The 17594-nt window shown below is 40.0% G+C and overlaps 1 protein-coding gene across 4 annotated transcripts in view; it reads left to right on the top strand.

Annotated features, from left to right (window-relative positions):
- Positions 1-17594, top strand: part of PCSK5 (proprotein convertase subtilisin/kexin type 5) — a 299939-nt gene that overhangs the window by 221261 nt on the left and 61084 nt on the right. For 2 of the 4 annotated variants that reach the window (XM_073345119.1, XM_073345120.1), the window contains exons 18-20: positions 2245-2342; positions 2813-2942; positions 3876-3991. In XM_073345119.1, the coding sequence (XP_073201220.1) occupies positions 2245-2342; positions 2813-2942; positions 3876-3991 (344 nt within the window). Of the gene's footprint in view, positions 1-2244; positions 2343-2812; positions 2943-3875; positions 3992-4203; positions 4466-5964; positions 6684-17594 lie in introns of those variants that run through there. The other 2 variants (XM_073345121.1, XM_073345122.1) reach the window with 2 other exon arrangements.

The raw sequence follows: 17594 nt of genomic DNA, 5'->3' as shown, positions 1-17594 counted from the left end.
GTGCCATCATAAGCCATCTTGGGTAACAATGAATTTTAAAAAATGTTTAACAGCGGACAAAATGAAAGTTGTAGCCATGTAAAAGCTGTGTTCTTCACTTTTTTGACCTACAGTGTGGCAGTCAAGGATTATTTCAGAAGTGGAACTGGTGAATTGTATTAATCCTTCTGATTCATTCCTGTGACAGTTAGAAACTATTTCCTTATCTTTATTGTGTCTCTTCAGACATCCAATCATTCACTTATCTTAAGTACCTCAGGCTCAATTCCATTACGATATGGTTATGCCCATATATTAAACAGCAGTGGGTATTTTTGCTTGGTAGGGGGACTTAATCACTTCTGAAACTGATAGGTAAAATCCATAGAGCAGCAGCAGCATCCGTGTTTACTTCCATGTGAATGAGTGACCTTTTGATCCAAGCGGAGAGGGTCAACTATCCCTGTAGCATTTGTAAGGGATTGTATACTGGCTTTATGCCACACAAAAATGGAGGTCAAAATCTGGATCTGAGACTTGTTTAGAGTAAGGATGATCCTTGATTGTTTTAGTATTGGACATGTACTTTGTGGCAAAATAGATTACAGTCTTTGAGTTAGTGTGAGCTGACCATTAGAATTAGTTTCCTTGAATGTCTAGGCCTAATTTCTTTTTCACATGGTAAAGCCACTTCTCACTCTCTATATACCCACAGTACATTTAGATTTTTCAACCACCTGCGTTGTTCTGTCTCCAATGATGTGGTTTATCACTCACTAGAAAATGATCTTCCTTCGAGAGAAGGCTTGATCTCAGGGAAGCAAGGCATCAGATCAAGCCAAGGCCCCAGCACATTGAAACCCTCTGTAAAATGCGGATGATATTTACTTCCCTCACAGGAATGCTGTGAGGCTATTGGTAAATTCATGCCGTGGAGCATGTTGAGATCTTCTAATGGAAGGTGCTATGGAAGTGTAGAGTATTATTAATTTGTATAACTACACCCTCTTATGACAGGCCTGTGAACAGTTGTGGGGGAAAATGTGAAAATCTTGAGGACGATTTCAGGAAGTTTACCTAAGTTTTGCCTTTTATGTTTCTGACTAATTTTAATAGCCACACTTATACCTCCTCAAGTTGCTCTGGTGCTAGTCTCTTAAAAATGATGCAAGCTGGTGAACTCAGGCAGACATCCGCTTAGCAAAGCAAGAGTGTGGAGATGTTTCATAGCTATATCAGGCAGCCCAGTGGAAGAGCCAAGGTTACAGGTTTGTAGGAGAGAGTATCTAACAGGTTTCCTGGACTACAGTTGTCTATTTGTTCTGTGGATAGCCATTCCAAAGACTAAAATTCAAATTAAACATGGAACATAGGCTGCAAATTCTGGATTCAGATCAAGATTTCAGGCCCTCCCAAAGTTAATTTGGATCCAAGGTTTTTGTTCAGCTGATTACGTGTTTAATCCTGCAAGGAGCCAAATGCTGTCAAGTTCCCACTGATTTCAGTGGGATCTGAAAGCTCTTAGCACCTCAAGGTATTGATCCTTTTAGTGATAGGGAAGTTAAACTCAATAATTGCAACTACACTTTGAAGTGAAGATTTCATTGATGTGAATGGGATGATGCAACATAGTGGTTTGCAAATACTATTTGGCTGGAGACAGCTGTCTGCAATAGTGCTAGGCTGTAATTCCCCTGTGTGGATACAGCAGGCATGAACTGAAGGGTCCCAGTTCACATGCAAACTCAGTACCTTTACAAAGGGAAATCCTCGGGCTGCATTAAGTGGCACTCTTCACACTGAGTTGGTATTTGTTAGTATTTTAACGTGGTATTAGGGGACACTACTGGTACCGTTGCATGTTTGTAAGTGCAGTGGTACTGACCCCAGACCAAGTTCTATTTGGGTAATTACATTCTGCATACTTGAATTTTCTTTGCATTTTCCCTTAGATTTGGCATTCTTCTTCACTTCCTGTCCTATACTACTGTGTACTGTCTGCTACAAGTTGTGAAACTCCACCATAGATGTAGGCGCATGTGTGAAATGACTGCTATATTTGAGTTTGTAAAGAACTTGCAGTGAAAGAAGCTGTATAAGTGTAGAGTAGGATACTATCATTTCACTGAACTTTTATTAACGGAATTTCAAGAGAGACCTACATTGCAGAATACTTTAGGTTTCTGAGTCTGATCATTGTCCTCCCTCCTTACCTTGCTGTTAGCTGGTCAGTATTAAACAGTCTAATTTGTACTTTTGCACTAGTTTATATGGATCCAGATGCGCTGTCCGCTGTGAAGAAGGAAAATATCACAACGGCAGGGAATGTGAACCGTGTCACCGTTCCTGTGCGACATGTGCAGGTACCTCAGTGACATTTGACTTCCCGTAATCATTTTGTCCTTTGTGCGATATGACATCACGTTTCCAAATACAGTATGATGATTGGCTTGTAAATGAAAAGTTATGCCTTGGAGGTTCTTTAATAGATCTTTGAGTAAAGTGGGCTTCTTCCTGTTGACATAAAAATATAAACGTTCTGGCTGAAAAGTACACACATACTCACTAGCTCTCTTTGCTTGTGATTCCTAGCTGTAGAAATAACAATTTCTTTCTCAGAAAAAAGTATGGCAGGATTACCGCTATATTTATCTTTTGTCGCTAGCTGATATAGTTTGCAGTACATGTAGGCAAGGTGTAAAGCAACGAGAATATATATGTCCAGTAACCTATGATGAGCAGATGTTTTGTTACAGTTAGCGATGCTGTCTGTTATCCAGGCTATACTGAGAATGTGTCAATGTGTTATAGTGTATTTTCTCTTGGCTTTAAGGCTCAGGAGCAGATGCTTGCATAAACTGCACAGAAGGTTATTTTATGGAGGATGGGAGATGTGTGCAGTCCTGTAGTGGTGGTTATTACCTTGACCACTCTCTTGAAAACGGATACAAAACGTGCAAAAGGTAAGATATGGTCTTCAAAGGCTAAATTATATTTTGGGGGGTTTTTTAAAGCAAGTGTCTAATATTTGATATCATACATGTACTACTGTGTAAATTGGATTAAATAATAGAATGTTATGACATTGTAGAACACATTTCTGGGTGTTGAGAATAAGAGAATACACAGTATGCTCAGCAAACTATGGGAAGAAAGCAAGAATTGTTAACTTGATTGTAATTTTTAAATAAGGGCTTTTAAAATGGATTTCAGTGCGCGTGTGTATGTGTTCTGCTTATTTAAATCAAGATTTTATTAAGCAATTTGAATTTACAGGCATAAAAATATGGTAACTAGTTAACAGATCTAGCAGAGGGGCTGTTCTTTTCCATTAAAGAAGCAATAGTAGCCATTTGCCAAGAGGTAAATTGCCATTCATATGGACCATTCAGTTCCTCAGCTATACACAACCAGCTATGGAGCAGAAATACTTGATGGACAAGGCTTGGCAAGATTTTGCTGAGTTTTATTTGAAAGGGACAGAGTTTTTTGCACATCTTTGTAAAGTACAATTCAGGCCCTTCTGAAGCTCTTATTTTTTGACTTTGGACAAACTCTCTTTGACGGGGGCAGCATTGGGAATCACCTTTTGTTACAGCTTTCCACAGAAAACACATAATACTCCTTTAATCTTCTGTGACATGCTTTACTTTTTGATCCTTATCTCCCTGTGTAGTTTTGTCCAGTTTATGGATGCCTAATGTATTTTATAAATGTGACTGGTTACTTCTACCTGCTGTACTTCGTTTCAAAATTTTCAGAATCAAGTCATTATCATTAAATAAAAGAATATGAATTATCTCAGTGACGAGAACTTAACTGAGACAGTGTGATGGAAATTCCTGTTGTTGCTTAGTGGCAATTGTGATAACTTCTGGCTTTTGTTTTGTTTAAAGATGTGATGCCAGCTGCTTGGAATGCAGTGGTCAAGGAGACAAAAACTGTACAACTTGTCCAAATGGCTATATCTTAGATACCGGGGTCTGTGTAATTGGAACAGTCTGTAAGGATGGTGAGTATTATTATTTTTCTCAAAAATACTCCTTTTGTTGGCATCAAAGTTAACTTAATTGTTCCACGTTTTGTGTTGGTTTGGCTTCTTGAAGTATTTCTAGATGATTGTTAATTGATTATTTAAATGATTATTTCTAAATTATTATTTTGTTATATTTTCAGATTTATACATGGGGCAAATATATAATATGGATTATTTTTGTTTCACAGACCCCATTCTTTTCTTTCACAGACCCCATTCTGAGCTTTAGCCCATGATTTCCACCTCATTTGTTTTGTAATGGGCATTTCCTTAGAAAGATTTTTCTTGTGACTATCTTAATGCACTCTTAACTGAAAGATTCATCTGTGTCTGATTTGCCCTTCTAAACTGTAAAGATGTTGACAACTAATGTGATGTTAACTCTCAATAACCTTAATTGAATTATGTGAATGAATAGCAAAGGGAAATAGAGACAATTTGAAAATATTATACTATCTTCATAATGGAGATTTTGGCATTCTCTAAGCAATTTGTTGCATTTAATACAGCATTGCTCTAACTGCATATTATTAGCTTCATTACTATATTATTTAAAGCAACAAAGTGTGTTAACAGTTAAAGAGATAACAGGGTCCTTTTCCTGAAGGTGTTACTACCTAAGGTCATTGCAGGTACGGTCCAATTCAACAAGTGAGATCATTTCAGAACAGAAGCTTAGTGTTACACACAGTGGGGCAAATATCTGACAAAGCAAATATAGTAAGAACTAATGATGATTCTGGGGCCCATTTAGCTCCCATTTAAGTCAAATTAGCATTTTACCATTGATTCAATGGAAGCAGGATTGGACTCATAGTGCTTCTTTGGACATTTATAGATCATGTTAGTCAGTTTACACTTTCAAGTCAGATAAAGCTAGTAGTAAAAAGAAAATTAAAGTCGTGTACTCACAGTATCCTCTTGCATATCAGCAATATGTTGCAATACTTGTTGGGTCTGGTACTGCTTCGGCTAACATATGTCCTCATTTATACCTGTGCAGCCTCAATGAGTTTGCACAGATGGGCATCACTGAGGGCAGAATTTTGTTTCTTGTACTTTTCATGGATTGTTATTGATGTTGAGCTGAAAAAGAAAGGAGCTTAGGCAAAGTAAATTTCATTAGAAATACTCTTTTGTGTGAACATGATTATACCAGCCTCTCACTTTCCGTGACTGTTTCACACCATGCTTTTTGTGAAAAATATTATGTACACACACACAAGTGCTTTCCTCTGCCCACTTGTACAAATTAGAGTAGCATCTGTGGATACAAAAACAAAATGGTACAAGACCAACATGCACAGAAATAACTAAATCATCATTTTATTGGCATATGGCTCAATCCTTCCAGAAGCTGAGAAGTCCGAGGAAGTACTGAGCACTCTCCACTCCCATTGAAGTCAGCAGGCATTGAGAAGGTGCTCATGCAAATGGTGTTATTTTTATTACAGTAGCCTAGGAGGACAAACACAGAAGTAATAATGTTACTTATAATTTTCAAAGAAGGAGGATCTTATATTACCGGCAGGGGATCAAGAAGCATTGGTTGCTTGTCAGACTTACAAAGGTTCAATTTCTGTTTAGAATGTTTTATTCTCTTTCTGTGATATGACTGTTATATCCTTTTGATTCATAATAACTCAGAAAAAATCCTTCACTGTATTTATCACTGTTTTCTAATTATTCTTTTTCTAATCTTTTTTTTTTCTCTTTCACAAATGGATACCAATCACTCCCTGTCGGACAACACAATATTTCTTCTTGAAAAAAAAAAATGTTGTTGACTGAAATTCCTTTTGATGGACCAAATTTCCTACTTGCTACCTGCTCCTGAATGGTCTCTTCCATCAAATCTGCCTGTCTGACCAATTAAATCTTCCTCCGTTGTACACCATGCTCTTCAAATCTTCAACTTGCCCCCTCCCTCTATCGCTGACCTCCGGAAGCAACGGAAGAATCTTGGGCCGAGGGAGGATTCTGTATGCTAGTGAAAAAGAACAATCTGTGTCAAAGGAAAGTACTTCAGCAACTGTGTTGCAGAACATGTACACACAAAGGGTGAACTGGTACCTCCCAGAATCCTCTTGCTCCTGTAGACTTATAGATTAATCCATATTATTAAAAAAAAGAAAAAAGAAAAAAAAAGCAAGCCACCTCTTTCTCTCTCTCTCTCTCCTCTTTGTCAGGGGAGATGGTGAACTGTTTGTTGGAACTTTAATGGAAAAAACTACAACAAGCCTACCTTTCATAACTGGGTGTTTAGAGCTAAGCATCCGGGATCACAGTCAGTATTGTGTGACCAAAGCATTGATGCCAAAATTAACATTAAAGTAATTATTTGATTTCCTGTCAACCTTAGGATTATCCCTGTTTTTGATGGTCCTTTTTCTTCCTTTCCCTTTTTTTTTTCCTGCTTGTTTCCCCTTCAAGATGTTTAAAGAGTGTTTCAAGAATACGACACAAGTTTACATGGATTAAAACAAAACAAAAACAAAAAAATACTCGCATCAGTCTTTTTTTGTGCTTATATATTGTCACGGGGAACTTAAGAAAACCAGCCCTTGAGGGAATTAAAAACATCTTTATATGTGGGACTATGTTCTGCATCCTTTGTATCAGTATTAAAAATAAATTAAAAAGTGATCAATTCCACACATATTTCTTACTTTGTGTCCTATGCTGTGTGCTGTTTTTTGCATCATGCAGTATTTACATACATTTTGCTTCTCCACCCCAGTTATATAGATCTGGTTATTAGACAGTTAGCTTCTTAACTGCTATTCTGGGATTTTAATTTCTTTCTTTAAATTGTCAAAGCTATTTGGAATAAAATGTAACATTCCAATAACACCTAAGTTTTGACAAGGGCATTCTTCCTATTGTGAACAAATTGTCTTCACTACCCATCAGATCCAGCGGGGATCAATTTATCGCGTCTAGTCTAGACGTGATAAATCGACCCCCGAGTGCTCTCCCGTCAACTCCTGTACTCCAGCGCCGTGAGAGGTGCAGGCAGAGTCGACAGGGGAGTGGCAGCTGTCGACTCACTGCGGTGGAGACACCACAGTAAGTCGATCTTAAGTACATCGACTTCAGCTACATTATTCACGTAGTTGAAGTTGTGTAACGTAGATCGATTCCCGCCCCCCCTCGTGTAGACCACGGCTTAGGTGTTGCTATTTGGAATAAAATGTAACATTCCAATAACACCTACGTTTTGACAAGGGCATTCTTCCTATTGTGAACAAATTCCAAAAGGAGCTGGTCCTCTTATTTTTCATGAATGAAAGTATTTTGTAAACTCAAGTCTGTAGCACACAGGTACCACTTAAGTAGTAGTTGTATAATCTTATCTTGTATTTTAGCAAACAGGGGGCCCAATCCTGCAAACGTGTACCACTAGTCACAGTGCTAATACGTAGATTTCAGTGATACTACATCCAGAAGTAGGTGTTTACAGGACTGGGCCCTATAACTGGAACTGATACACTGGGTCAAATTCAACCCTTGGAGTAACTACATTTAGATCAATACATTTACATCAAGAGACGATGTCTATCCAGTTTGGATTTTGTGTAATAATATCCCTCTTGGTAGTCTGGGCCTTAAGCTGCTCTTAATCAACAATGGTATAAATTGGGACTAACCCCAGTGAAGCCAGTTTAAGTGAGAGAGGAATAGGGCTCCTGTGTTTCCTTTTCTAGTTACACATCATTCCCAGTCAACATATTTTTATATGTTCCTATTAGCATATTGCTAGACACACATTAATTAGGTGAAATGTAGTAAATTAAATTTCAAAGATATTGATTTGATTAAGGGCTTTTCTTCACTACAGAGCTAAATTGGCATAATGGCTTCGATTTAGCAGGTCTAGTGAAGACATGCTCAATCGATGGGAGAGCGCTCTTCCATCGATTTCTCTACTGCACCACAATGAGAGGTGGAAGCAATGTCGGTGGGAGAGCATCTCCCGTCAATATAGAGAAGTGTGGACCCTGCAGTAAGTAGATCTAAGCTACATTGACTTGAGTTACACTACTAACATAACTCAAATTGCATAGCTTAGATTGACCAGCAGCGGTAGTGTAGACCTGGCCTAAAACAAGTCTTCCTTCTGTACAAAAGTAATCTGGGTGCGACGATCAGTGACACACAAATGGAAAATGGAAAACATTTCTGTAAAAACATATATCGTAGAAACAGAACTTCTAGACTTCCCTTTTTTCAATATGAAATCTGTCCCTAAATTTTACAAATGTAAGCACTGGTGCCAGTAGAAACAATATGTTCCTTTTCCCAGAGAACAGCTGAATTCCTACAGACATCCCATTTTCTATGATAGTAAAAGAACTGTGACGTTCCTTTGGTGTTCATTAAATTTCCTGCTAAACATTCAAAGTCATGACGACTTTATTTGTGCTAGTTTAACTACTAGTCTGTTACGTCCTTATTACTCTAATAACATTATTAACTAGAACATAATGCTTTCAAAGTTTAAGTTAATATTATATATTATATATAAATATATATATATATATTCATAATTGAGATATAATTATGTAATGGATTGTAAAGAATTTGTTTGGATACTTACAAATGTCTCTAACACTATTATAGAGAAGAAATTAATATCTTTGTTTTCTTTTTAAAATACTGACACATTGTTAAATCCAAATCCATTTTTACTGAAAAATACTGTACATGTGTAAAATGTTCAGTTGTTATTTGTAAAATAGAGTAGTACTGTTGTAATTGATACTGGCCAAAATCAATGTTATTCCATATTTTATTTTTTCTATTAAATTAACCTAAGTTCCTGTTGCTTTGGTCTGGAAACACATGTTGATGATTGTTGATATGTAAAGTATCTCACGTTAGGAGAGGAAGGTAATTTTTATGTTAAAAAGCAGTTTGATATCACATATAAGTCATTGCGACAAAGTGGGGGAGGGGGTTGGTTTTTGTTTTTAGTGAATGTATTGACGTTTTGAAAAGCAGTGGTATTTATCATGGCAGAAACACCTGTTTTTGATGGAGGTTACTTTTTGTGCTGTAGAAACACAACTGAAGCTGAATTCTGATGCAGAATAGCTTCGACTTCTTCTGATCCATAACAGTAATTATCAGACCAGTTTCTTTCATATTTAGGATTAAAACCCAGATCCATACCTACCTAATTGCCGAGGTGGTTAGGAATAGATTAGGGTAAGACATTACGTTTCCCGTTAGGCAGCCAGAGGTGTCCATTGTGCAATGGATTGCTGATCTCCATTATTTCCCAGTGCATAGATGTCAGTACCACAAAAGCACTGCATTGGGCTCTGTGCTTATAAATGACTGTTCACAGGCAGATTGCTGCACCCGTGAAGACCCTCACTGAAGTCACCAGGCCTCCACATGGAGGCAGCATTCCAATGGTACAGGTTTGGAGCCTTTATTGATGTTAATTGATACCTTTGTTGAGCATCTCAGCTGAGAGATGAAGAACTGAATGGGCTTGGAGATTGAATGACCTTTCATCCACAGGTCTTCAGAGTCAGGGAGGGCAGTCTGAGGAAGCCTGCACTTCAGCTGCCCAATCAGAGTATGTTCTGTAGTGGTTTTCAATCCAGTACCTTTTGCTAGCTCTAAAACCACTTAAAAATAAAGGGCTAGATCAGCGATCACACTCTCCCCGCTGCTCCTGGGAGAGCGTGAACTTCAGCCTGTTGCAGCGTACACCCCCTCTCCCCCCCTCCAACACGCTGGTATAATTACTCTATAAGCACACTGGGGAGACAGTCACAGGGCCACCCACTGCCTGCCTTCTCGCCCACCTGTGCCAGGGAGGGACATAGTCACGCTGCACAGGAAGTGGCAAAAATGGCCCAAGGAAGAATGTGTGCGCAGTACGCCCCACCACTCCCTTGCAGGCCACAATCTGGCCCAAAGAAAATCAGTTGATACCTTAGTTGTTTGTTGCATGAAGAACTTCTGCACTCTGCTTCCATTTTCATCTTTCTATTGTTGATACTGTTGCTGGGCATTTCACCAATTTGGTTGTGTTGCATTCTCAACATATTGTCCTCTGCGAGGAGAGCATGCAAAAAGTGATAGTACAGTCATGTTAATATTGGCCAAATAGCTTTTCCAGAACGCATATCTTTAAACACTAAGCTGTAGAGCAGGGATCGGCAATCTTTGCCATGCGGCCCATCAGGGAAAGCCACTGGCAGGCTGGGATGGTTTGTTTACCTGCAGCGTCTGCAGGTTCGGGTGATCGCAGATCCCACTGGCCGCAATTTGCTGTTCCAGGCCAATGGGGGCTGCGGGAAGTGGTGCAGGCCAGGCCCCCTCTTTCTGCAGCCCCTATTGGCCTGGGACGGCAAACCGCGGCCAGTGGGAGCTGCAATTGGCCAAACCTGCGGGCACTGCAGGTAAACAAACCGTCCCGGCCTGCTAGTGGCTTTCCCTGACGGACCGCATGCCAAAGGTTGCCGATCCCTACTGTAGAGCCTCTCAGACAGGCAACTGCTGAACTGAGTCTTACTCCTGAATGTAATACTTTGTAGCATAAAGTTGGAGCATTAGCCAGCCATCTTTCATTGATGTGTCTAGTAATGGAATCCAGTGTTTTATAAGCATTGTTATTACAGAGTTTTAGAGGAGGCTGGCCAGCATTCTAGCCCACCCTACTCACATGATAATCCATATACCTGTAGTCCCGTTGTAGCCAATGAGATTAATCATGAGTGAGTTCTGCAGAAATGGGCCCTAAATTTGCCAAGAAAGTATCTTCCTTTGCTATGTAATTTTTTTCTCACGACACGATCAGTCCTCCTTCTGCTTCATTTGTGAGGAGTTGCTCTTCAATATTTGAGATCCAGTACTAATAATGAGTACATGATAGATACAGACAAACCACTTCATTGAAGTTCAGAAACTTTGTTACATGGAGCAGTTTACCCCTTTTCTCCATCCTGCCTGCTGAAGAACATATCTGCCTTTATTTATATCACAGTTCAAAAAGTGGCAACAGAGATTTTTTAACAATCATACTTTACTTAAGCCATTTCACAACTATGATAAAACGTGTGCTTGTCTCCCTCCCTGTTCAAAAAGGCTCATGGTGACTTCCCATTGACCTCAGTGGGGATTAAGAATGTGCTTAAGTGCCTCCCTAAATTGGAGCCTGGGAGATAATGAGGCCTATCGAACGGTGATCCAGAAAGAGTCTCACAGCATAACCAACATATCTCAGGAGAACAGGCAGAATTTCAATGAGCTATTAAACTAGTAAGTACAACTGCCCAGTACAGAAAGGCTCCGTTTTTTTAAATGAAAGATTTAATTATTTTTTGTAACAGCCCCCTTTTTTTTTGTAAAAAAGCTTGACCCATCTTCTCGCTGTACACCACCACCTCAAAAAATACACCCTCAGCATTTTTCTGAGCAACAAAGACTGCCTGGTGAGTGGGAAAAGTGACTGTAAGGGGAATGTAGAGATAAGTCTGCGTCCAGAGTGCATTCATCCTCAGCAGTACCAATGCACCTTATTTTTGATCCCGTCTACTTACACTGGAAGTTGACACTGGAAAGTTCTCTTTTTTTTTTCTCTAAAAAGTTTTGCAGGCTCCCTCTCTTTGGGGAACGATGTATTGTAACAAAAAACTATTTTGATGAACATGTTAAAAAATCATGGAAACATGTATCCATTCTTAACCCTGCAAAAGAGAAACAACTTGGAAGTTTCAACATTTTGCACAACATTGTTTTCCTGGTTTTTGACCAGTTCAGTTTACCACCCGCCAAGAATACTGGTGTGGGAAGGGCTTCCTTTCCTCCTCTACGGATGAAAGTATCATTACTTAGCAAATTGCTATATGCTCGCAACTGAGCCTTGTTAATGTGCCAACAGCTGCTTACTAGGGTCATGTCCATCTATTTGGTGCATATGCTGCCATCACCAACAAACGTTATATGCCAAATGTAACCACATCTCTATTCTCCACCTCTGCACTAGCCAACAGAGCAGGACTTGGACCTATGATGTCCTGGAAAATTTTGGTTAAGTCCAGGGCACCTAGAGCACAGCAATATTGGACCTCTCACCTAGGCTTGAGTCAAGCCCATTATTTTAAAAGGACCCGTTTCTGAAACCCTCATACTGAGTATCCCAGCAAAATCAATGGAATTGCTCATGAATGTGTTACTCTGTGCTGGTAAAGGTAGCAGAATCAGTTCCATACTCAGTTACACATGTACTATAGTTAGCAGATACTAGAAGGAGTTTGTCTCTGGATCACCACAATATCTATTCCCCAATAAGTAAGTGAAGTTTCACTTCTGCTATGTGAAATGCAGACAAGGGAGTGAACGCTGTAGAAAGAACTCCCAAGTATTTAAAAGGAGGTCTCTTCAGTCAGCAGCAAACGCTGCACCTTCATATAGTGCCAGGCGTTTTCTTTTTGTTTCATTTCTTGAGTATCTCATGGACTCACTGCCAGATCTGGGGGTGGTTGGTTATGGATCAAGCCCACATTCACAATTATTAATTTATTGCCATCTTTACAGAGTGTAAGATGGATTTCATGAAGGTTTTTTATGGAAAAACAACATCACATTTCAAGGCTGGCCTTTTCCCACTGTGCTCCATGGAACATCGCTTTTCTTTCATTTTGGAGATGTATAACACTGTTATTGTAAAAGCAGTATACATACTGACAAGATCACACCAATTATGGAGAGCAACTCCTGTGTGCTGGGAACTCCTTGTGTAGCTAGTTTACCTCAAGTTCCTATCCACTTGTTTGGAGAACTTTATTCACCCATTGGCCAAAACCACTCACAGTTCCTTTCCTTTTGGAAGTAATGTAACAGAGGTAATAACCAGGCCCGCTGACTGGGGGGCAAAAGGGGGCCATTGCCATGGGGCCTGGATGATTTTAAAGGGCCCGGGGGCCAGTGTAGGCGGCCGACCTCCCTGGGGACAGCCCTGGCCCTGGGACCCGGAATTTCTGTCAGCGGGCCTGGCAAAAAACAACATGTGGATCCATTCCAACCCCTTTAGCCTTTGTCAACTACTCACTAGGCAGGGACAGATCCACTCTAGCATTATAAGGAACAGCTAGTGGGAGCTGACAACTAAGGGATGACCCAATACAATTTGTTAACCGCAACAATAAAACTGGTAAAAAAATTATCCATCATCCATCCTTCCATCACCATACTATCTGAGCACCAAAAGATCTCAATACCCGACTGTGCTAACTCACATAATGAAGACACAGTTAAAACAGTTCTTCCCCTCTTAGTTCCACATTAGGAACCTCCTGCATTTGGTGGTGGTGGTGGCCAATGCATTTGTGCTGTTTGAGCTTATAACGTGAGTCTTGGTCTCCATCATAAGGGGTCTGTGGAGAGGAACATGAGGTTCTCTCAGTCTCCAACCCACTTCTCATTAGTTTTAGCAGTAGCTCAGGACTCCTCTCAAGTGACCGATGGATGTGCTGACTCAATGGAGGAAAACACATTTTGGGTTGTTATTACCAATGGTAATTTAAAAACTGTTTTTTTTTTTAAATTATGGCAAATATCTGAGCTCTTTGGTGGAAGGACTATCTTTTCCCATATTAGCGCTGTGCCTAACAGAATAGGGCACCAATCCCTGATTGGAGACTGTGGGCACTACCATAGACAAATAATAAATAGCAGTGAGCATAAACTTCAAGCTGTTTTGGCAAAAGGACAGATACAGCAGATGTACATGTGTTTATTCAGAGGAGACAAGAATTGAGGGTTATGCAAAATACTGCAGTTGACAAAGCCTTTCTTCTCTACATCCTGCTTCAAGTCCAACCTGAAGCATTATGTGATCTCTGCTAAACCTGAAACAGAAGACCCTTACATCCTATAATCACCACATCTAACTCTGCACAAAGCATCTTTGCTGGGGGAATGGAATCCCTGGTCTGTTCTGACCCTCAAGGATGATTGGATCACCAGAAGGGAAGTGGGAGCTGAGGTTCCATTTTTTCAGTCTTACTAAAAGTCAGTGGGACTTGCTACCTCAGTTGCTTTTGAAAACAAGACTGCCATGTAGGCACATTTGAAAATTCACCCCAAAGCTTAAACACTTATGGATCCCTCACTCAGATTTGTGCACCCTCCCCTGTACACCCAGAGCGTTTTCCCAAATCCCAGTGCAACCGATCCCATGCTTAGATTCAGAGGCAACTTGATTACAGTGTACAAGTACCAGCCCAGGGAGAAAAATACTGGGTTCTAACAGGCTCTTCAATCAAGCAAATAACAGCATAACAAGAACCACTGGCTGGAAGCTGAACCCAATTAGCCAAATGCCATTTAGAAATTAGGCACAAATTTTTGATAGGGCGATTAACCATTGGAACAGACTGCTAGGTGAGTGCTGGATTCTCAGCCCTTGCTGTCTTGAGATCAAAATTGGATGCTTTGGCCAAACACAAGTTATTGGGCTCATTACAGAGTAACGAGGTGAAATTGAATGGTATGTGATATACAAGAGGCCAAACTAGCCGACCTAATGTTCCTTTCTGGCCTTAAACTCTATGAAACTCTATGCTTTCTTCAAATTCATTATCTGCCCCAAAGCCCACCAATGCTGAGCCCTGCCTCTAGCAATGAAGCTGCTGTCACCAAGCCCTCAGTAATGTGGGGTTTTTTTTAAATAAAATTGCTCTAAGGACCCAATCCTTTGAGTCACTTCCTCGTGCTGCGTTCTCTCAACTCCTAGTGAAGTTAGGGGAAGATGGTTTGGTGGATATAACACTCAGAAGACACCAGAAGGGTTCAGTTCTGGGGTTAACTACAGACTTCTTATATGACCATGGGCCATTCACTTAATCACGCCAGTTCCCCCATCTGTAATACTGATCACAATACCTCCAAACCCCAAAAGGGGGTTGTGAGAATAAAATTAATTAAAGATTGTCAGGTGCTGCAATACTACGGTAAGGAGGGCTGGGTAAGTGCTCAGCCAGAATGACTTTTGGGGTAGTATTCACCATCTTGAGGAATCAGACAGTAAATTAGCATCATACTTTGGGCCTCCCAGTGCATTTTCTGTTGTGTATCTGGGCAGGGCTATGACCTACTGTGTATTTTACAGCATCACCTGCACTGGTGGTAAATATTACTAAAATAACAGCAATCAAAATAATTTATGCAAGACAAACTCGAAAAAAGCAGTTTTTACATGGTAAGGGTAAGGGTACACTGGCTAGAGCAGTGGCCTGGGACTCAGGAGACCTGGGTTCTAATACCCAAATCTGCCACAGACCTGCTAGGTGACCTTGAGCAAGACACTTCCCCTCTCTGTGCCTCAGGTTTCCCATCTGTGAAAAGGGGATAATGGTGCTTATTCTCCTTTTCAAAACACTTTTTGATCTGCTGATGAAAAGTGCTATACAAGAACTAAGTATTATTAATTATGTATTGTATGTATTACTGTAGTGCTTATTATTAATTATAACAATACTATAAACAATTAAAGCCATACTTTGCAACCTGCCAAAATCCAAATGTCGAATGCAGTATGCGCCAAAGATCTCAAATGAGGGATACAAAGCATTATTCACAGAGGAAACTTAACATGCAGTGGGTTTCATGCCCTTAACATAACTAACTTCTGTTATAAGCCCAGTTTCATGGTTTTGTTGTGATTATGTAAATAATTTTCAGCAATAAAAGTGGCAGCTGAGGGGAACGCCCTGTTTGCACGGAACAGGGCTAATCTTTGGGTGTGGCTACACTGTAATGAAACACCTGTGGCTGGCCCATGTCAGCTGGTTCGGGCTGTGGGGCTGTAAAATTGCAGGGTAGATGTTTGGGCTCGTGCTGGAACCTGAGCTCTGGCACTTTCTCCACTCTCAGAGCTCAGGCTCCAGCCCAAGTCTGAACATCTACTCTGCAATTTTACAGCTCTGCGGCCATGGGTGTTTGAGTCCAGTGTAGACACACCCTTTGGGACGAAAAAGGAGTGATTTCCCTTGAAATGAGGTACAGTGGAAAAGTATGTTTAAAGGTGGTAAAATTACTTTTTAAAATGATCTAGTGTTATTTCCCAGTTACATGCATGACATGGATACCTTGCAGAATAAAGTAAAAGGGTGCAGGTTTTGCAGGTCGTCAGCTAGCTACCAATGTCTGAAGGGGGAGGAAGGGTTACGCATTTTTTAGCCCTAGGCAAGTACGTCAAGTTAACAAATAGTTCTGTAGTATAGTTTAAAAATCTTCTTTCAGCATTTCAGCATTAACTATTTTAATTTCCACAGAAAAAAATGCATTGTATTAATGTTTAATGACAGTTCTACAACCATAGCTGTGACTTGTGAAATCAGAGGCCCAGAACATAGGCAATTTCTGATGTTCACTCTTATAACAGTGTGTTTTAAGAGGCTGCAAATTAAAGATTCAGCTAGCAAAGGACTGGCCTTCAACTGGCACTAATCCAGGGCAGCTGAAATGAATTACAGCACTTCAGATGGAGGAAGTAACAAAGAAATAACAAAGGCCTTTTAAAACTCACCACTGATGCCATGTGGGGAGGGTTTGGAAGGGGGGTATTCTGAGGTATATGAATTAGTGGCTCCAGACTGAGTGATCCTATACAGGACACAGAGTCTATCACTGTTGCCAAATAAAGTGAATTTAACAGAGATGAAGAAACAACGAAAAGCTTTCAGAATATAAATTACAACCAAAACAACAATATCAGATAAGGAATGATTTAATAGAAGGGTAACATCTACTGAGGGATGCTACAACCATGAGAAATCATGAGCACCCTCCCAAGCAATGAGCCATCAGAATCTTCAATGTGGAATGTGCATGTATTCTAGTGTTGCCTAGTTATTTTATAGCATCAAACATTGTGCTTACAAACATCACACAAAATATACAGAAGACAGAACCTGACCCTAAGGAACGTGGTTATTTTTATATCAAGTTTCTGTTGGGAAAAGTATCTGTTTATCTGCCATATTCTGAAAAAGTCATTTGTACGGATGTGCTTCCGTATCATAACACCTTTACACTATAGTAATCTAAAAATGGGATTGCTAATTGTGGGAATACAGTGTTTGTGAAGTGGACTGTAATCTAGTGAGTACACCACTGGCCTGAAAGTCAGGAGATAAAGGCTTTAATTCCGGCTCTGTCATTATTTGACCTAGGGCAAATCATATAACCTATCTATGCCTCACTTTCTCTCTGTAAAGGCATAATAGTATTTACAGGGTGCAGTGAGGACTAATTAATGAAGGCCAAATTTTATCTCAGTTACACAAGTGTGAATGCACAAAACTGTACTCAATTCAATGTCAAATGGTTAGTTTATCACATCTTTATCATCACCCCATTATATGATATATATATTTATGGGCCAGATCCTGAGCTGGTGTAAATCAGCACACCTCAGATAACTTCAGTGGATCTATGCCAATTTACACCAGCTGAAGATCTCACTTACACAGTCTAGAGAGATTATATAAACAGAGGGATACCCATCCAAATAGGCACATATAAATATGCTAAAGTCCGTTGAGATCTATGG

The sequence above is a fragment of the Lepidochelys kempii genome, chromosome 5 (assembly GCF_965140265.1).
Source record: "Lepidochelys kempii isolate rLepKem1 chromosome 5, rLepKem1.hap2, whole genome shotgun sequence".
NCBI lineage: Eukaryota > Metazoa > Chordata > Testudines > Cheloniidae > Lepidochelys > Lepidochelys kempii.
This window is presented reverse-complemented; position numbering and strand designations above follow the sequence as displayed.